General features: G+C 36.7%; 2 protein-coding genes across 2 annotated transcripts in view; one reads left to right on the forward strand and one right to left on the reverse strand.

Moving 5' to 3' along the window:
• The window catches only part of LOC115216605 (neuronal acetylcholine receptor subunit alpha-7-like), a 974,486-nt gene that overhangs the window by 232,975 nt on the left and 719,011 nt on the right, over positions 1-22,500 (forward strand). The gene's annotated exons all lie outside the window — the stretch shown is intronic.
• LOC115216194 (histone-lysine N-methyltransferase SETMAR-like) lies at positions 7,710-8,408 on the reverse strand. Its single transcript, XM_029785391.1, has one exon. It carries the CDS (start codon positions 8,406-8,408, stop codon positions 7,710-7,712), a length of 699 nt encoding a protein of 232 aa, XP_029641251.1.

Genomic DNA, 22,500 nt, shown 5'->3' on the forward strand with positions numbered 1-22,500 from the left:
ATGGTGTGTCTCTATTTGTCAGTTACTATAACATGATGGGGCTATTAGATTGACGACAGATATGTATTGCTGGGGCCACCAGACGTTGATGAGTGACTGCTCTGATGAATGAGCAACAACTCGTACGACAGAAAGGACTCGTCAGTGTTGTATGAAAGTTCAGTCTTTTTGTTGATTGATACAGTCGTCTGTTGCAATAAGTACAAAGTCTCCAACAGAATGAAATAACGGTACACATTTCTGGTGTGAATATGGAGACAACTTGTCAACTACGCTCCAGGCTATACTGGGAAATTCAACAAGCTAACGCTACGATGAAAAGGCGAAAGGAAGCCGAGTCCTGCTGGTCTCTGAACCCGAAGGACAGTATATGCTGAGTGGAATTTCCTTTCAGTCTTTGAAAGTGTGTGCTTTGAATTTTGATTTTCCGTAACGGATAAAGATATTGGCTGGTCAGATAAGTGGCTTTCTTCTTGCTGCTCTTTCATAGTAACCAAGCTTGTAAAGATAGCTGGCAGCTGTTCTATGCCTGACAAAAACGTGTTCTGCTAAGTCACAGGCCTTATAACGAGGATTATCCTTCATATTTCTATTAACAAAGAGAAGGGTCCTTTTAGAGAGATCTGGTCAACCTCGGCGAGAGGATATGGAATCTTTCCCATCTCTGGTAAATTTGACAATCACTGTATTAAATGTAGAAAGTGGAATTCCAAGGTTTTTTGCGATTTTACGTTAACTACGTCCACCTTCGGATTGACCCACATTCCGGCCTCTTTAAAATTGAGGCGGTTCCATGACTTCTTTTTTCGTGGCATGATTAAACAGTCACACACAGAATCTGAAACATAAAAATGTCAATTCATAAAAAGTATAAACCCTTACAAGTTAGAATAAACATAGAACAATGTGTTATGGCGCGTCTGTTTACTTACGTCATGTCTGTGTAGTTATAGTTGAATGACACTGGGACAAAACATGAATTTGAATGTTTTTATAATATTAGAGAACCAGCAGCTTAAAAAATCGAAATCCTTGCTAAATATTATAAAAAAATCTACCTGGGGCAATATGTATAAATGACTTGTAAATAAATATTCCACTCCCAAATACTCTCTCTTTACTCTTTTATTTTTACTTATTTCACTCATTTGACTGTGGCCATGTTGGAGCACCACCTTTAGTCGAGCAAATGGACCCCAGGACTTATTCTTTGTAAGACTAGTTCTTATTCCTTCGGTCTCTTTTGCCGAACCGGGGACGTAAACGCACCAGCATCGGTTGTCAAAGCGATGTTGGGGGACAAAGACTGACACACAAACATATACACATATACCCACACATACATATATATAAATGTATTTATATATATATATATATATATACGATGGGCTTCTTTCAGTTTCCGTCTACCAAATCCACTCACAAGGCTTTGGTTGGCCCGAGGCTATAGTAGAAGACACTTGTCCAAGGTGTCACGCAGTGGGACTGAAACAGGAAACATGTGGTTTGTAAGCAAGCTACTTACCACACAGCTACTCCTGCTATATACCTACGTAAACGCATTTGCGAGTGATCGTCTATTTCGGATAATACAAGCTCATTTATACATCCTTTTTCTGACACTAAACAGATAGCGTTATATCACGACATTTATCCATTGAAATGATTCTTCTAATGACGGCAAAGGCATTCGAAACGATAGCTAACTGCATGGTTCATAGAAAGCGAACCATCGAAGTAGAGACATGCAGCTGCGTAATTTACAATCTGGACGGTGATTGTACTTTTATTTGAAATCCGATAAGAGCATGCTCACTGAGTTCTTTGAGAAACGACCGCGCTCGACGGTCTTTACTACTTTATTCATAATTACAGACACACGCCGCACGCGCTCACATATATATATGTAGGCACTGTGTTTCTTTGTAGCTTCGTATATATGCGAGTATATTTTAGTAGCTCACTCTATGATATAGATGCGTGTACACTTATAGAAGTTAGCTAAAAAATGTGGAGAATATTATGTTCTCCCATTCTCTTCATAATTGAATATCTAGAGACTAAAATTACGCATAATTTCTTTCTTCTCTAGGGACACCCCTGATTCGTATTTGTATTAATTCTTTCCTATAGCTTTTATTTATTTGTCTTTTGATTTCTATTTTGATTTTCTGAGACACAGTTCTCCAGAAATATGGAGAGTTATGGAAAATTGGAACGATTACATTTAAATCTAAAATGAGAAAATCCCAATAACAAATCAATATTAACCATACATTTGCATTTGTGGCACATTATGACGGTCTTTCATAGTTATTTATACGGTTTATTATATTTGGCGAATTCACCGCAGCCTAGCATTTTCGATTTATTGACCGACTAATCTGGTCATAAACAAAGCTTCTCTGCTTTCTGAGGGGAAACGAAAATTTAGTTTAACATTCTTCAGACAATTTGCAAATTCACTGACGATGAAGTACCTGGAATTCATTTCAGTATTTTCTTCTTTTTCATCTGCTTTTAACTTATAAAATTTAACTTACTTCATTTTGCACTAAACGCTTTAGTCAGTGTTGCATTTTTCTGGCACATTTTTCTTACGTTTACTTCTCTTTCAATGAAATTATCTAGGCGATGTCGTATGAAAAATGTAAAAACATCGACACCACTTACATAATTACACTACCAATGTCTTGAATGATAGTCTCAACCAAATCTACGAACTCCATCCTTTAGAATAACAAGAAAAGAAGAAGAATCTACACATGAATTTACCTCCTGCGAATCTTATATGTCTATTAAATAAATTTTGTTGTTGAAAATATTTTTGCGACTGACAAACATGAAAATCTGCCGAGCGAAACATTACTCCGATACTTTCTGATTTACGGAAACGATACATCAATTACATACCTATATGTTGACTAATAACTGACATTATAGATTCTCCTCGGAAGGAAGTTGCGATGGCCTTTGAATTTAGATGTGCTACTTTGTTTTATTCTATTCACAACCTAAAACAACTTATTTCATTTAATTTATCAATATGTCAGTGTTTCTATATAAGTTGTCATTTGCTGTCTCTGGTTTCTCTCTGTTCATTGTTTGTACATCCATCCATCCATCCATCCATCCATCCATCCATCCATCCATCCATCTATCCATCCATCCATACATACATACATACATACATACATACATACATACATACATACATACATATACACGTATGTATGTATGCATGTATGTATGTATGTATGTATGTATGTATGTATGTATGTATGTATGTATGTATGTATGTATGTATAATGGAGAAGGAAGAATGTTGCAAACTATTTAACATATCAAATTTAACTATAAGCTTTCGAACACTTTATTCGGGTAATACCAATGGGCATGAAGTTAAGACATACCTTGTCACCAAACAACAGTTACTCTATTATATTGCTTAACTCAAATGAACACATCAAATAATATGGGGTAACTTTTAAGACGATAACACACGATTAAAGTTTTTTACAAGATTGCAAGGAAAACTAGTGCCAACGGCATCCGTAACCCATTGGATACTGTTATTGGTGAAGGTGGTGAGCTGGCAGTGTCATTAGCATGCCGGACAAAATGCTTAGCGGCATTTCATCCATCTTTAAGTTCTGAGTTCAAATTACGCCAAGGTAGACTTTGCCTTTCATCTTTTCGTGGGCCGATAAATTAAGTACCAGCGATACACTGGGGTCGATGTAATCGACTTGTCCCCTCCTCAAATTTCAGGCCATGTGCCTAGAATAGAACTGATACTGTAATCGGTGATTCTGTTAATTTGTGTTGAAAATGCTGTCAGCTGAAAATTTATGCAGAAAGAAAATCCTAGAACGAAGTTTATGGAAGAAGGATTCGTGACATGGCGTCATGGGGTTAGACATGTATTAACAGATGAGATGAGGAGAGACGAGTTGTTGAGAGAACCTGAGTTGAGATGCTGCGGGTCATGCTACCACAAAGAGGCAGCGATTATTGACATAGCTATAGAAAAGAGAGATAAAAGGAGAACCAGAGTGTAGACAGCAGGTTTATATGTCAGTGGTTGGAGCGCATGAGATGAATATGTCAATCAGTCATGTGACTTTTCTCTAGTTGCCGTTATGTTTGTGGTTGCAGCAGCACGTTCTGATCGTGTGAATATGCCTTCTGTTGTGGATCCCACTTCAGCTCTGTGGATGGTGATTGTTGAAGTATGAAATATTTTCTAGCATTGAAGAGAAGCATCAGTCTTTGAGCTGCAATTCTTTCCATGTAAAGTACATGTTCGAAGCTGTGAAAATAGCGATCATCATAACTTCGAAGAGGATTGAAGTGTTTTAGATATCAATAACGAAGAATAAAGTAGGATCAAAGATATGTTGTTAATTCGAGGTGTTCGCAGATTAAGAGAGAAAGCTGATATATTTAGAGGAAAGAGTGGAGATGAGTTGGAGCTAGATGGACTCGAAGTCTCTCTTGCTGATATTTCATTCAAAGTAAATGACAAGGAGATTAGAATCTACGCATGCGCAGATTCAAAGTTTCTGAATCAAGTTGGCGAAAAGAATTTACACTTGCGCGGAAATAAACTTTCCGAATGAAGCTTAAGATAAAAGGCCAACCTGAACAATCAAGATCGATTGTAGAAAGGGGTTAAAAGAAAGGGGTTGTAGAAAGGGGTTATGTCCCCAAAGGAAACAAGATGTACGCCTGGTGTTTTAGTAGGAGGTGAAGTGTTGGTTAGATATGAACACATTCCACGACTATTAGAAAAAGATTAGTGAATCAGTCAACAGTTTATTTCTAGATATTTTTTTCTTTTTGTCGTCGTGCACAGAGGTGGGACAGAAACCCTACTTCATAGCTGCAGCTGTGAATTAAGTAACAGTTTTCAAATTGGGCAGCGTTAGAAATAGAGATTCTAAGTCATGTTTATGAGGACCAATTGCGAAAAATGTATCAACATTCACCGTTTTAATACCTTTCCGTATATAAGATATTCAAACACATTATTAATGTTATTTCTTACGGCATTGCACAGTTTCCGGTAACTCTGCTCTTGTTCGCCATGGCACCTAATTAGTCGCTAAGATGACACTGATCAATTGCTCCCGATATATTTTGATTCTCTCCAATCGAGGAATACACTTCCTTCCCAGAAATTCAGAGGGTTAACATATGATGTTCAGTATGACGATCTGGACATGTCACATCTCATCACCGTAATAGTTAGACGATACTGTGGTATATCTGCATAAATAATATCAAAATATCAACGCGATATATCATATTCTAATTATCTGGTAATGCAATATATGATGTAGAATATATTCTATACGATATATACCACACAAGAACAGCAAATGAATTTATATGGTTTCTGTTTTCATGTGAACAAAATGTATGGCTTTGTATGCATTTCTTTGGGGAGGGTGGACATAACTTTCGAGTAATTGTTTATAACAAATTATTGACCAGTTCAAACTGATGGATTGAAAATATATCGATCAAAGAACTACTTGAATTTGGTAGTTCGTTGGGTTCTAAATCTTGACTTTCATCCTTTCGGGATCGTTAAATTAAGTACCAGTTGAGTAATGGGGTCGATCTAATCGACTGGTCCCTTCCCCCAAAATGTCGGGCCTAGAAAAGGATATTCTATGTTGTCTTAAACAGCAAGCTGGCAGAATCGGTAGCACGCCAGGAAAATTGGTTAGCGGCATTTTGTCCGTTTTTTTGTTCCAAGCTCGAATTCCACCGAAGACGACTTTGCTTTCATTCCTTTCGGAGTCGATAGAATAAGTACCAGTTGAGTACTGGGGTCTATGTAATCGACACCCCCACCCCACCCCGGGAATTGTTAGTCTTATGATAAAATGTAAAATCAATATGTTATGTTGTTTTCTGGGATGCACCGTTATAATTATAATTTATTTTGTTGCATTTCGTTATCTCTGTTGCTGATTCTAGAGTTTCTCAATTCTGAAAAAATCGTGAATATCTTTCTTTGAAGAACTTGTTTGGTTTTATATTTTTTATTTGCTAAAACAGCTAACAGTTTCTTGATCATTTGCATATTTGAGATAACTAGTGCATGGTCAGAGGAAAGTTGGTGAATTATTCACCAAATGGTAGCGTGGGAGGTAAATGACTATCTAGTGTGAATTTTGTTGCTATACCATGGTGAATCAAATGCGTATCTATTGAGAAAAATTCTTTAGAGTGTAATGCTCGTGTTTAGAATATAATGTCTAGGGTGTTTCCGGTTTAAAGTGACTCACTCTGTTACGTTATTACATCACTATTCATGTTTGTACAATCTTAAACGCAGGCGGCGTTAAATGTAGAGCTTTGAATATTCCCTTCCTGAGAATAGTATAGTTCCGTAAGTGACGTGTCGTTTGATGGTTGAGTAGTCATAATATGGTGTCGTTTTCTGTTACACTATGGCTGCCATTTGTTATGCCCATCTGTGTTTATCTATATCAATCCACCCATCCACCTCTGTCTGCTTGTCTGTCTCTGTCTCTCTCTCTCTGCATATATATATATATATATATATATATATATATATATATATATATATATATATATATATATATATATATAAAGAAATGAAAGAATTCTATCCACCAATGCGGTGCTGAGCAGTCAGCTTCATCATCCGACATTTAATTAAATACACACACAAACATGCACACACACACACACATACATACATACATACATACATACATACATACATACATACATACATACATATATATATATATATATATATATATAATATATATATATATATATATATATACATATACGTATACACACATATATACATATACGTGTGTGCGTGTCGCTGTGATTGACCGCTAAATCCACAACTGTTTTTTTTCTCGCTGTGTTTATTTCCTCGTGGTCCTTTCTGTTGAAGAGCGTATGCTCGAAACGTAAAACACCTTCTCACGTTCCCGAGCGTCAAACTAATACACCTTCTTGTTGTTCATACACATGTCTTCATCTTTTGTTTTTCTGTAAATTTTGACTAATATATATAATATATATATATATATATATATTATATATATATATATATATATATATATATATATATATATATTATATATATATATATTATATATATAATATATATAGCAAATCTACAAATGGAGAGGATGCAGAACGACATACATGAGCCGGTAAATATTCCAGTCTGTCTATTTATTCGAAAGCATTAGAAGATATTAAAAGAATACATACACATTTAGTAGCCATGTGTTACACACACATGTTTTAATACTACAGAAAAGAGCAATATATATATATATCTTAGGTTAGCTAAAAAGTCCGTTCGTTTTTTTTTTTTAGGTGAAAATCAAAACAGAGTAAACAATTGGGAAAAATGTATTTAATCAATACAATAGTTACCATTTGCTTCTATAACCTTTCGCCACCTGTTGGGTAGATCTTTAATCCCTTGTTCGAAGAATCTAGGTTCTATATTAGCAAAAAATTTTTCCAAGAAAGTTTTCACGTCTTCATCAGAATTAAATCTTTTCCCATTCAATGACCGAAACAGATGGAAATCTGATGGGGCCAGATCTGGAGAGTACGGAGGGTGAGGCAAAACTTCCCACTCAAGCTGCAGCAACTTCTGCCGAGTAATCAAAGCAGTGTGTGGCCTTGCGTTTTCATGGTGGAAAACAACGCCTTTGCCATTCACCAGTTCTGGCCGTTTTTTGATGAAGAGCCGCATTTAATTTATCCAGTTGTTCACAATAAACCTCTGGATTTATGGTTTTATTCAAGGGAAGAAGTTCAAAAAAGATAACACCCTTCCAATCCCACCATTTCGATAACAGAACTTTCTTTGGGTGAAAACCTGCTTTGGGTGTTTGTTTTGGAGAATCCTCTGCTTTTTTCCGTGATCTTCGTTTCACATTATTGTAAACTACCCACTTTTCATCTCCAGTAACAATTCTTCTCAAAAAGGGTTCGTTGTTTTCCTTTTTCAGTAATGTATCGCAAATAGAAACCTTCTGGACAAGATTTGCTTCTGTAAAATTATGGGGAACCCAAACATCAAGTTTAGAAACATAACCAAGTTTATGCAATTCATTTTCCACACTTGTTTTGGATATGTTAAGAATATCTGCGATTTGTCTGGTCCTAAGACTGCAGTCTTGTTTGGCTACAGCTCTCAGTTGGTCGATGTCAATTTCTTTTCGCCGGCCAGAATGAGGTGCATCTCTTACTGAAAAATTCTCTGATCGAAATCGAGCAAACCATTTTTGGCACACCCGTTCTGAAACCGCATTCTTTCCATACACATTGCATAATTTTCGGCAAGTTTCTGTTGCTTTCTTTCCTTTTCTGAAGTAAAAAAGCATTAGATGCTGATAGTGCTCCGCCCGGTCTTCCATGTCTAGGCTCAAATGCAATCAAACAAGTTGCAATCTCTCTCCTTTGAGGTTTGTTATACACTGAGGTAATCTTGGTCATTATACCGAATACGTTTCTAAAGAAAAAGACTGTCGGAAGAGTGATTAGAAGACCGGACAGTTGATACTAACAAAAAAAAACGAACGGACTATTTGTCCAACCCAATATATATATATATAATATATATATATATATATATATATATATATATACACACATTACAGAATGTTTATATAATATCACACCCCACACTTCTCGTAACAACTTGTAGCTAGTCTATCTTGCTTGATTTATAAATAAGTTAGAATAGAGGATTCCCGTTGCTATTCTTTTCTACTTTAGAATGGCTCTGAAATTATTTTTCTTCGAATGTTATGAGCGACGACAAACATCGTAGTGTCATATACATTTGTAATACTTATTGTGGTCTATTGATTAGATTGTTGTTTCTCTTTGTTTCACGTTTATTTTCAAATAATAGACTCTGCAATGATTGTAATAATAGTTTTTTAGTATTTCCTGTTTATAACTCTTCTGTCGTTATTGTCATTTTCATTATTGTTATTCTTGTAAATTGTAATTGTAATTTCCCCTGTTATTTGGTAAATGTTTCGAAAACAGTCTTAGAATGTTTCACTAAGACTTGTTGTGTAATTTGTAGACCCGCAAAGGATTTGCATTTTTCAGGGTCTTATGGCACGCTTCGTTCGGTTATAGCATATCTTGTCTTCTCAGTCGATGGGTCCTTGTGTATCTTTCGTGCAGTAATGCAGTTATGACTGTCTCTCTTACTAGTGGGGAAGTTTCAGTATTATTTTATTCATTATATTTCAGCACTTTTGAAACTGTTACTTTAGACTTGAAGAATATTTGGTCGCCAATTGTTACAGCTCGAGTAAACACACTGAAACGTCTTCGGTAGATGAAGTGGTGGACATATACACGAGACCATGGTTGATGTTTGCTTTATGTTATTGCTTGACTTAAAAAATAACCTGCTAAACTGTAAAAGGGTTCCCAATAAAAGAGAATTCTATTGACATATTAAGGAACCTAGAGGCAATTGTAAAATTTGTTACTTTCCAACGGCGAAAGATATGTTAGGGTTAACAATACTTTGGCCACTTACAGATACACACACATGCATACATATGCATATACATATATGCACACACACACACACACACACACACACATATATATATATATACATATGTATATATACACGTATATATATTATGATTATTTGTTTGTATAATTGTATGTTTATGAGGCAATAGGTTAATGTGTTTATCTCTTTATGAGCGTAAGTATGTTTAATGTTTTTACAAATGTTGTCCCTATATGCTCGTTCTTACTAGTGAGTTCCAAATCTGTTATGAGCATCTATTAAATAAATCATCTCTCTTTTGCCTTTTATGGTCGCTAATCTGAAGCTTAAAGAGATAAACATTTACATTTTTCCAAATCAATCTCTTTATTGGACTTGGCAACAGCTGCAGGATGTGTCTCTCTATTTTTCGCTTCTAACCCTCCACATCCAAAACTATCTCTGTCTCCTTTTGGCTCCTTTTGGCTCCTTCTGTCTCTTCACACCACTTTTTCTCTTTCTTCTTTCTTTCATTCTCGATAGTCGATGAATGAAACGTCTATTGGTCTATTATCTCACCAGCCATATATTTTGATTTCAAAGCTAATGCCATTGTTTGTGTATATTCCTAAGTTTTCAACTCGCAGGAAATATGGCACAGTTTCCAACCCTGCTTTAGCAACTTTATTTTATTTAGTGGTCATACAAAAAAAAAAGCCGTAATTATAGTTAATGACAAAATGTATTCAGTTACTAAATTCTTTAAAATATCTCTCGAAACTTTACGTGATAACGTCATTCCATCCATCATACAGAAGTATTTTGAAATATAGTATATATTTATTTACAATACAATAAGTAACATTTTCTAATTTTGATTGCTCTATTTGAGTTTCGAATCCACTTTAGATGTGCTTAATTTTTATAATTCTAGCATGATAATTAATTAAGGTCCCCAATAATTCTGATCCCCAATCTGGAAATAGCCTCAAATTATATAAGTGTAATGTTAAATAGAAACGAACTTCCCAGATCACACTGAGAAATATTTTAGTTTCATCCGTTCCAGATGTTTCTTTTCCGATAATAATTTTGAGTCCCCCAGATTATGTATAAAACGAAATATCATTGGTAAATATTACTGACCTGAATGCGGCGGTGAGCTGGCAGAATCGTTACCACGCTGGGCAAAATGCTTAGCGGCGGTCCATCTGTCATTACGTTCTGAACTGAAATTCCGTCGATGTTGACTTTGCTTTTCCCCCTTTCAGAATTGATAAAATAAGCACCAGTTGAGCACTGGGGGTCGATGAAATCTACTAATCTCTTCCATCGCATTTTCTGGTCTTCTGATAAAATTTAAAGCCAATATTATCGATCTGAGTAGGACAGCGAGCTGGCACAATCGTTAGCACGCCGAGTTAAATGCTTGGCGTCATTTTGTCCGTCTTTACGGTACCGAGCTCAAATTCTGTCGAGATCGGCTTTGCCTTTCCTCCTTTCGGGGTCAACAAGCACTGACACAAAGCTAGTAATATGAAATCAATGTTGCTGAACTGAGTATCAATGTCTCTATGCTAGAAATATAAAAAAATATTGATGAAATGAGAAAATGATTGAACATACTTTAAATATATTACATGCTGTAGTAACAATCACCAGTTCCAACGAATTCCCGCCACTTACACAATTAATGCACATTCAGAGTTCTTTGACCATTCGTGTTGTCAAGAAAATAGATTCTTATTTATAAAATAAAAAATGTTCAGTACAAAAGATGAACACTTAGGGAGCCGAGCCTTGGATAGAATCACTGTTTCTACATTTAGCTATTCTCGTTTCCTATAACTTTCATTCATCTTCTATCTAAGTTCCAGATGCCTATGGATATAAAGGATCCTCATAGATTTTTAGCTTGAATTGAGATAAAAAGGTACTTTGATTAGGTTCGTTACGTTTCATATAAAAATATAGGTTATTAGATTAGTTAGCATTTCAAATAAAATGTAAGACTCGGTTCATAGTTCCATTTCTTTAGATTTACTATTTAATCACATAGCAACCGTTTGCAATGACATTTTCGAGAAAAGCAATTACACAATACATACAACCCAATATAAACAATAACACTACTTATTTGCTGATTTTCTCATTTAAAATTTCGTGTAAGGCCGTTTTACGGTTTAGACATGATGAAGGTGTTTACAATAGTGTGTAGATTTTGGAAAATTGAATCGGATCCGCTAATGACAAGAAAATTTATTCAATGAATCATTAAGAATCAAATATAACATAATGTAATTTGAATAACTTCGTATCTCGGTTAATAAGTGTTCTGCTGCTAATGATTTCTAACAGAAGAACAGGTGGTATATGTAAGAAGAGGAGTGCGGCTGATTCTGTCGACCTAGGTTCTTGTCATATTACTGCCGCTGGATGGGAAAAAAAATCAAAATCAATATCGGCATCATTGCAACACTGAGCGTATGAAAATAGGGCAAAATAAGGCCTTTTACCCTCTCAGCCATTCACACTTCCATCTTATTTTTTGTTATTAATACGATTGACAAAGGAATGAAAATCACATAATCGCAATCCTTGGTCTTCGAAACTATGGCACGCTATTTAGCTTGTGTAGGAAAAATGATTCATAAATGATAGTTTTCCTAATCAGACTTACTGGTCAATGCTTGTGGGCAGGTGGTAAGGCTGTTGTACGCAAAGTTGTGGTTTTGATTCTTGGGGTGGCGATGCATTATGTTCTTGAGCAAAACTATTCACTTCATTCCCCCCCCCCAGTCCAATCAACTGTAAATAAGTGACCCTGCAACTGACTAGTGTCCCGTTCTAGGGTAATGTTATGAGTCCATGGAGACGAGGTAAGCGGTCATATGGCTTTTACAATCTGAGAGTAGGTGTCCGGTTGTTGATAATGATTGGTTTGCTTGATCAGAAATACGATACATATATAGTAAAATCAATTAGGCTAGTTTTCTGACTCAAATCTATATTGGTCAGTTCTATATTTAAGAGATAAGGAATTATTTACATTAGTTACATTATTTACATTTGACGGATATTTGTCCTCATCTTGTTTGTTGTTAACACAACATTTCGGCTGATATACCTTCCAGCCTTCATCAGGTGTCTTGGGGAAATTTCGAACCTGGGTTCGATTTTGTTGTTATTGTTGTTATTCAGGTCACTGCCTGGAATCCAACTCGGTATCTTGGGGTTAGTAGCCCGCGCTCTTAACCACTACGGCATATTGGTCAGTAGATGAATAAGCGTACTGAGTCGATGACAGAGCGAAATGGATGCTGGTCGTTGATATAATGAGGTGGTTGTAAATTTTCTGACAGGATATGCTACATTCAGATTTCATATATATTATCATTAGTTTATCAAGGAATCTCTATGAGGGAATGCGTTTTTACGTATAAGATAATGAGACGCTTACAGGGAGAGGAAATGTACACTATTTGTCGATTCTTTAGTTGTAGATTCGATAACATCGTCTGTTTTTTTTTGCTATATTTTGGGACGGTCATTTTCTTTTTTATTTTTTACAAATAAGCAGACACACTACAAATAAGCAGACACACTACAAATTCGTTCTTTATTTTATAGTTGTTCTTATTTTATGTCCTATGTCTGGAAATATTTCGTCACATTTCCAATGACCTCTCCAGCGATTGTTCATTCCACCTGTTTCCTCCTTTCCCGCTTAGAAATGGACTAAACATTCAAACCCGATGTCACATCAGGAATCTTGCAAAATAAACACGTAAACGTAAGTCTATTGTACACTCTCTAACAAGAATAACAAGATTTCTGTGGATGAAATTACTTTGAACAAAGACCATTTTTTATCAGGGCTGATTAGAAGCTTAATAATTGTTCTTAATTTTGTCACACAGCGATTTTTAGGTGGTAGGGACAAAGCCGACTGACACTGGATGGTCGACATACGTATATATATATATATATATATATATAATCACATTATTTCTTTCCGATATATATATATATATTTTCTCTCTAGTTTCAGCTCAGAGATGCGGCCATGCTATACTGTTATTACTAAGAGCCCCCTCTAATATGTGGCACTTGGTGAAGCATGGAGTTTGACATAGCAACCCTCATTTGCACCTCTTGCCGTGAGGTAGGTTCATCTGGGACTCTCGAAAGGAAGAGTCTCCAGCTTTGATTTAAAAACCCCTACATCTACTTTGTGCAATTCCTGGAAGAATATTAAAAAGCTGTGGGCCCTTGAAACCCAGGCTGTTGCAGTAACTGGTCCTGAAGCGTGATGGCATTGCTGGGAACTTTGGCACTATGTAGTATACTTTTTAGTGGGAACACATGTCAATTACACCAATCTCAACAGGCAACTGCTACATATTTTATTGACCCCGAAAGAATGAAATGCGAAACCGACTTCGATGGAATTGGAACTCAGAACATAGAATCGAAAGAAATGGCGCAAAGCGGTTTTTCTAGCGTGCCAAGTCGACAACTTTTATCCTCAAGCAATAATTCTTTCTAATTTCTGCACCAGGCCTTCAGTGTTAGAGGAGGGGATTAGCAAATTTCACCGGCTCCAGTATTTGACTGGTACTTATTTAATCGACCCCAAAAGGATGAAAGGCAGAGTCGGCCTCGACGCAATTTGAACTCAGAACGTAGCGACCACAGCCTTTCGCTTTATCCAGCCTCAAGTAGTAGTTGAATTTTAAGAAATGTACAAAATAGAGGATGTGATTGTTGAAGCGAAATTTTTTTTAAAAAATGAATTATTTCAGAAAAAATGGGTCCCGATTTAAATGCTAAAATGTAACTCATTGTCATTTAAGAATTACATCGTTTATTGAATTCGGTGTTGGTTTTTATTTTAATGTATTTGCATTACTGAATCGATTACTAAAGTTCTAAACTGTTGCTGTAGTCACTTTAAATAATTGAATGTTAAAAATAAATATAAATTATAGTTACAAAAAGTGGGGTGGGGAAGCGATTCAATAAATAAGAGAAATAACTAAATTGCTTTAGGCTGTAAGTTTAAATCTGAAAATGGCTTCATGTCCTTAGTGAGCAGTATATATATATATATATATATATTTCTTTATTGCTCACAAGGGGCTAAACATAGAGGGGAAAACGAGGACAGACAAAGGGATTAAGTCGGTTACATCGACCCCAGTGCGAAACTGGTACTTAATTTATCGCCCCCGAAAAGATTAAAGGCAAAGTCGACCTTGTGTGTGTGTACGAGAGTTAAAATGTAATGCCATTTTGTTTAGGACAGGTATAATTACCAACACAAGAATATATATCATACATCAAAATGAAGCTGGTCCTCTGTGGACCACATCCCTACTTCTCAACAGAGTCACCGTTTCTCTCAGTAGCAATGTTCCACCTTCAAATGGGAGCATGTATCCCAGCCCTGTAAAATTCTGTTGACTGTTCCTTGAGCCATTTCTTCACTACAGTTTTCACTTTCTCGTCACTGGAGTTAGTGAAGAATTGGCTCAAAGAACAGTCAACAGAATTTTACCGGGCAGGGATACATGCTCTCATTCGAAGGTGGAACATGGCGATTGAGAGAAACGATGGTTATGTTGAAGAGTAGGGATCTGATCCACAGACGACTAACTTAATTTTGATGTATGATACATGTTCCTATGTTGGTAATTATACCTGTCCTAAACAGAATGGCATTACTTTTTGACTCACCCTCGTATATATATCTATGTTTGTATATATGTATCTATGTATATAAATGTTTGTATATATTTATGTATTTATGTATGTGTAAATGCATGTACTTACCTACAAACTTACACACATATACACACACGCACGCACACACACACATATACACACACGCACACACACACATATACACACACGCACACACACACATTCTCCTTTACTCCCTATCGGCTGTGGTCGTGCTGAAACATCGTCAATATGTTGCTTTGAATTAACTTTTCATTTCCACAGACCTCTTTGTACGCTTCGTTTTTGGCTGAACAAGATAGTCAGATATGTCTGCCATCCGTAATGCTTCTAGTCGTGACGTAGGCTTTTGCGTCTTATTTTCTTGTTTTCTTTCAGTCAGACCTAAACCCGATAACAGGCTTAGGTATTGCTGTAAATTTGAGTTATAATCACGGTTCTTGATCGTTAGTCTGTGATGGTTTCCTATAGTCATTGTAGCTGGGGAGAATGACTCAGTGTATGAGTGTCAGAATATTTAAGGGGGCCGATAGAGGTGATTCCCGTACAGTGTCTCGGGGTGTAATGTTCCTTGTACAACATTCCACGTCTTTTAAAAAGTCATGCAGCCCATTATTTGGTTTCCATCCTAATAGTGACATCTCATTTGGTGATCTAATTTAGAGAATACGTTCACAGTGTTGGAATGGTAAAAATATGCGAAACTTTTCACAGGTTCAAAATGTGAAATTGGTTTTATTATCTAAATTCCAATGATGGAATGAGCGTTGTATCTTTGTAAGAAACAAGCTCCTTCCGCGGAGAAGGAATTTATATAATCGCAAATAGAATAGATTATATATATATATATATATATATATATATAAATGTATATGTGTCCTTTTCACTTTTCATTCGGAAATAAAAGTATTTGAATAACACCTGCGTTTAACTCCAATATATATATATATATATATATATATATATATATAATATATATATATATATATATAAATATATCTATATATAATATATATATATATATACATACATACATAACATACATACTACATACATACATAACATACATACATACCAACATACATCTATATACTATGAGTGGATAAATGCAAAAATGATATTCAACCCACCAATAACGTGATTCTCCCTTTGTTTCCAAAAATGATGCATGTATAAAAATAGAAGTGGATGATACCCACACTTTCAATGATTCGATCGTTCAAGAGAACAACCCTCGGAGGTACACTACCATTTCACTAATCCTCCTCCCAACTTAATTACTTGAGTAGTGTACGCATGCGTATGTAGGTATATATAAATATAAAGGTGTAAATGCATGTGCAAATAAATGGGTACGCATGGACTAGAAAAAAATATATATGTATGTGTATACACACACACAGATATATATATATATATATATATATATATATATATTATGTGAAATAGAAAGATGAATAATCTTGTAGTAGATTAATCAAAAGTTTAACCGATACCTTAGTAGCAAAAATCACAGCAGTGAACAGCACGGTTGGAGGTACAACCATCTGGCGTTGCAACCGTGCGTTGGTGCGGATAATTGAAATTAAAACATTATTGGTGAATTGAAGAAAGGAGCTGAACGCAGATTGAACAGAAATCGTTTTATTTCATTCTACACGTTGTTCGAAAGGCACAAATTACCAAAATCCGATTGAATAATGGGACCATATTGTGTCTTTCTCTTCAGGAAGAAAAAAGGAAATCCGTTGGAAAAACAAAAACAGAACAGAGGCAGAGCAAAAAACAAATCGAACTGTGCTCCTAAGAGCCCATGGCGAAACTGTTTATCAGTGTATGTTGAGAACCGGTGGCTGAAGAATTCAACAGGTCAGGCATCGGTCAAACATGTGGGTGAGGGTGTATAGATGTTCTTTGTGACCGAGAATAAAGTTCTGACTATTTAAAGAATATTGGATGTTTTATAAGGGGCGAGAAAAAATCTACTTAGAGACGTGTGTGTGTGTGTACTGTTCTATATATGTGTGTGTTGGCGTAGGGGTAGAAAACATTTTTTGTGTACGTGTGTGCGTTTGATCGTTCGGCTGTCAGTGGCTACTGCCGTGATAACCGTTGGGTGGCAGAAAGAAAAAAGATAAAGAAATTATATATATATATTTTATGTTTTATGTGTGTGTGTGTGTGTTCATCTAAGCCTACCTTGATAAGGAAACCCCCCGCTGTGAAAAAACAAGCCCCGTTTGTCTTACAGGAGTAATTTCCCTTGCAGTGGTTAATTGTAGATATCTTAAAATCTATTTCAGAATTTGTTACCAAGGGCTATGGGTGCCGGTCTTATTTATAAACGCTATTTAAAGGCCAGATAAGTGTAACGCCGCCAATGGGGGCATCGAAAAGCCGACTGTAAGAGCCCGTTTACCATCCGGCCTCTGGCAAACAAATATGGAAGAGTTCGGAGACACAAAAGGTTGCACTGTCTTCTGCCCCTATCAAATGGGAGGGCCACCGACAAAATTGACCATTCCAGCCTATAGCTTAAGTTCGCATCCTTCAGTCGCCATATTAGCTTACTGAGTCCCGTGGTCTGGCGCTTGTTCACGTCCCGAAAAGTTGCGTAATGGTTGGAGACACGCAAAGACAATCTTGAGGATGATGCCCCTATATAAGTGAAGGCATCTGAGTCCGTGTAAACCTTGCATTGGTAGACGGCGTTTTTGATCTTGGAGTTCGCCGACGTGAATCTTACTCTGCTAGGATTGGTTTCTGAAATTAGAACTGCGTTCCTGTCACTATATTCGTTCCGAGACCTGCAGCCGCTTACTACTCTATTTTCCACTACGTCACTATTAACTATAGGAATAACCCCTGATTCTCCACTATCTATCAGAGTGCTGTCATTGCTACTGCCCGTGGTACTGCTATTGCGGGAAATGATGCTGGGGATGCTAAAGGGGCTCTCTACCCGCCTCCCATAATAATAGGCTACTTACTAAGATCCTATCACCTTTTTCCGGAGGCACAGCCTCTTCCGCTCCCGGTTTAATGCTCAGTAGGAATAATTATAGTAGTAATAATGATATGAGAGCCAGTACAGTGACACATAATCTCAGCTCCAGCCAGGGAGTACCCGCTAGGGGTATAGTTATAAATAGGGGTGTTGTGGTTGATGGTAACAATGGGGTAGGGTAGAGAGCCCCTTTAGCATCCCCAGCATCATTTCCCGCAATAGCAGTACCACCACGTAGCAAAGTAGCAATGACAGCACTCTGATAGATAGTGGAGAATCAGGGGTTATTCCTATAGTTAATAGTGACGTAGTGGAAAATAGAGTAGTAAGCGGCTGCAGGTCTCGGAACGAATATAGTGACAGGAACGCAGTTCTAATTTCAGAAACCAATCCTAGCAGAGTAAGATTCACGTCGGCGAACTCCAAGATCAAAAACGCCGTCTACCAATGCAAGGTTACACGGACTCAGATGCCTTCACTTATATAGGGGCATCATCCTCAAGATTGTCTTTGCGTGTCTCCAACCTTACGCAACTTTTCGGGACGTGAACAAGCGCCAGACCACGGGACTCAGTAAGCTAATATGCGACTGAAGGATGCGAACTTAAGCTATAGGCTGGAATGGTCAATTTTGTCGGTGGCCCTCCCATTTGATAGGGGCAGAAGACAGTGCAACCTTTGTGTCTCCGAACTCTTCCATATTTTGTTTGCCAGAGGCCGGATGGTAACGGGCTCTTACAGTCGGCTTTTCGATGCCCCCATTGGCGGCGTTACACTTATCTGGCCTTTAAATAGCGTTTATAAATAAGACCGGCACCCATAGCCCTTGGTAACAAATTCTGAAATAGATTTAAGATATCTACAATTAACCACTGCAAGGGAAATTACTCCTGTAAGACAAACGGGGCTTGTTTTTTCACAGCGGGGGGTTTCCTTATCAAGGTAGGCTTAGATGAACACACACACACACACATAAAACATAAAATAATATATATATAATTTCTTTATCTTTTTTCTTTCTGCCACCCAACGGTTATCACGGCAGTAGCCACTGACAGCCGAACGATCAAACGCACACACGTACACACAAAAAATGTTTTCTACCCTACGCCAACACACACATATATAGAACAGTACACACACACACACGTCTCTAAGTAGATTTTTTCTCGCCCCTTATAAAAAATCCAATATTCTTTAAATAGTCAGAACTTTATTCTCGGTCACAAAGAACATCTATACACCCCACCCACATGTTTGACCGATGCCTGACCTGTTGAATTCTTCAGCCACCGGTTCTCAACATACACTGATAAACAGTTTCGCCATGGGCTCTTAGGAGCACAGTTCGATTTGTTTTTTGCTCTGCCTCTGTTCTGTTTTTGTTTTTCCAACGGATTTCCTTTTTCTTCTGAAGAGAAAGACACAATATGGTCCCATTATTCAATCGGATTTTGGTAATTTGTGCCTTTCGAAACACGTGTAGAATGAAATAAAACGATTTCTGTTCAATCTGCGTTCAGCTCCATTTCTTCAATTCACCAATAATGTTATATTATATATATATATATATAATATATATATATATATTTATATATGTTTCTATGCGTGTATATATATATGTGTGTGTGTATATGTATATATAATGTGTATATATATATAGAGAGAGAGGGGTGTGTATGCATATGTGTATATATGCATGTGTGTGTATATATACATATGTATATGTATACATGTGTTTGTATGTATACATATGTATATAATATATATATAATATATATATATATGTGTGTGTGTGTCTGTATATATATGTATATATATATGTATGTATGTATAATTTTGTGTGTTTATATGTAGGGAGGTAAATATATGAACTAGCATGATCTCCCCACCTTCCCTCCCAAACATATATAATAAATGCTTTTCCTTCAGCAAACATTCCAAAACTGACCTTATTTCTTTCTCTCTGCTATCATCCACTGTTTATCAAAAGACAATTATCGTATACCTCATTAACCCGCTCTCCCCAGACACTCATCGTTAACATAGAAAATATACGAAGTTTCTCTTTAAGAAATTGAGATATTTGATCAGCCATAAGAGAATATGAAGAACATCTGACCATTATATTTTTCCCCGTTGGTCAAATATTGAAATGGAACCAACAGGAGGACACTTTCATAAGTTCTTTGTAAAACACTCCTTAAACACCTCGCCACCTCCCAATTCCACTCTAAATCAGTTATCTTATTTTCAGCATTCACTATTCTCTTTCAGATCTTGTTCATCAACGCTCCTTCGCACCCAAACTTATCACAAACCCCAACCCGATTATAAACACACCCAAATCTCACAGATATAGAATCACACAGCGATCAGTTTGACAGCAGCCACCGATGAATGCGAGAAAGTTCTCCAGAAAAATTAACAAGGATTCTTTAAAATATCTCACGACCAAAGGTAACAAAGAAATTGCTAGATTTACAAACCAAACTGTAAAATTATCGTCTTAAAAAATTAAATTGATTAGAACTACAAATGAAGTCATTCTTTTCCTTTTTCAAATATACCTAACTGTACCAAGGACCTCACACATTTTCCAATATACATACATACTTACACACACACATACCACACCGCACACGCCCACACGCACACACACCACACACACACATATATAATATATATATATATTATATATATATATAATATAATATATATATATACATATATATATATATATATATATATATATATATATATATATATATATATACTGTGTGTGTGTTATAGTGCTACGTAGGCATAAAAGTGTGAGCATGTGAAAACGAGGAGCACAGACATCTTAAGTGATTATAATTGCTAAAACTGGTTACTGAGTCTACGATAGAACTCTGTGTGTGTGTGCATGGCGTCTGGCAAAGAAAGGGTGAGACGCAGATAGAGAAAGAACAGCAAGGGCATGTGACAGAATTGTAGTTTTAATCAGTATTTACATATTTGATTACATGCTTATATATGTAGTTATTACTTTATTTTCCACGCACTTTCGAATCATAAGTAAATACAACACACAAGACGCCTGTCTTTAAACTATAGATCAGCTAAACATATATCTATGATGCTTGGTATGAGTAAAGTCAAAGACAAAATAGATATACTCTTTACTCGTTTACTTGTTTCAGTCATTTGACTGCGGTCATGCTGGAGCACCGCCTTTAGTCGAGCATATCGACCCCGGGACTTATTCTTTGTAAGCCCAGTACTTATTCTGTCGTTCTTTTTTGAGGGACCGTTAAGTGACGGGGACATAAACACACCACCATCAATTGTCAAGCAATGCTAAGGGGACAAACACAGACACACAAACATACACGTATATATACGACGGGCTTCTTTCAGTTTCCGTCTACCAAATCCACTCACAAGGCTTTGGTCGGCCCTAGGCTTTAGTGGAAGACACTTGGTCAAGATGCTACGCAGTGGGATTGAACCCGGGACCATGTGGTTGGTAAGCAAGCTATTTACAACACAGCCACAGAATTGTCTTCAAAACTGAAAGTTGCGCTAACGCCTGGGGTTGAATATCAATCTAATTATATTAATTAAAGTTTAATACATTGGGTCATCTTCAATGTCTGAAATTATCCATATAATTGGCCATAGACATTTCGTTAGTAATGAGAGCACATCTGTGTCTCTGAAAATTTTTGAACACGACCTTGCTGTTCTTTCTCTATCTCTATCTCACCTTTTCTTTCCCACACGCTACACACACTCGCGCGCGCACACACACGCACATCTATATACATATATTCAGGTACTTATCCCTACTTGCATATACATGTGTATTTGATTGATTGATTGATTGATTCTAGTTTCAGCTTATGAGCTGTGGCCATGCTGGGGCACCGCCATTTGGTGTTGCTACTTGGTTTCATTCATTAGGGCTTTCTAGCAACTGCTATTTGGTGCATGAGAGAGTTCGATGCAGCTGCCCTCATCTGCCCCTCCTGCCGTGAAGTTGGTTCATCTGGGACACCTGACAGGAAGAGATCCAGCTTCATTTTAAAGACATCTGTATCCACCCCATGCAGGTCTCTCAGGTTCTTCGGGAGGATATTGAAGAGCTGTGGCCTCGGAAGCCCAGGCTATCACAGAATCTTGTCTACATCTTGATGGCAGGTTTGGAGTCCTA

This window comes from Octopus sinensis, linkage group LG10, assembly GCF_006345805.1.
Source record: "Octopus sinensis linkage group LG10, ASM634580v1, whole genome shotgun sequence".
Classification (NCBI taxonomy): domain Eukaryota; kingdom Metazoa; phylum Mollusca; class Cephalopoda; order Octopoda; family Octopodidae; genus Octopus; species Octopus sinensis.

Bases quoted from the DNA above. Each gene is read 5' to 3' on its own strand.
- LOC115216194 (XM_029785391.1), bottom strand. From the start codon at position 8,408: ATGCTTTTTTACTTCAGAAAAGGAAAGAAAGCAACAGAAACTTGCCGA.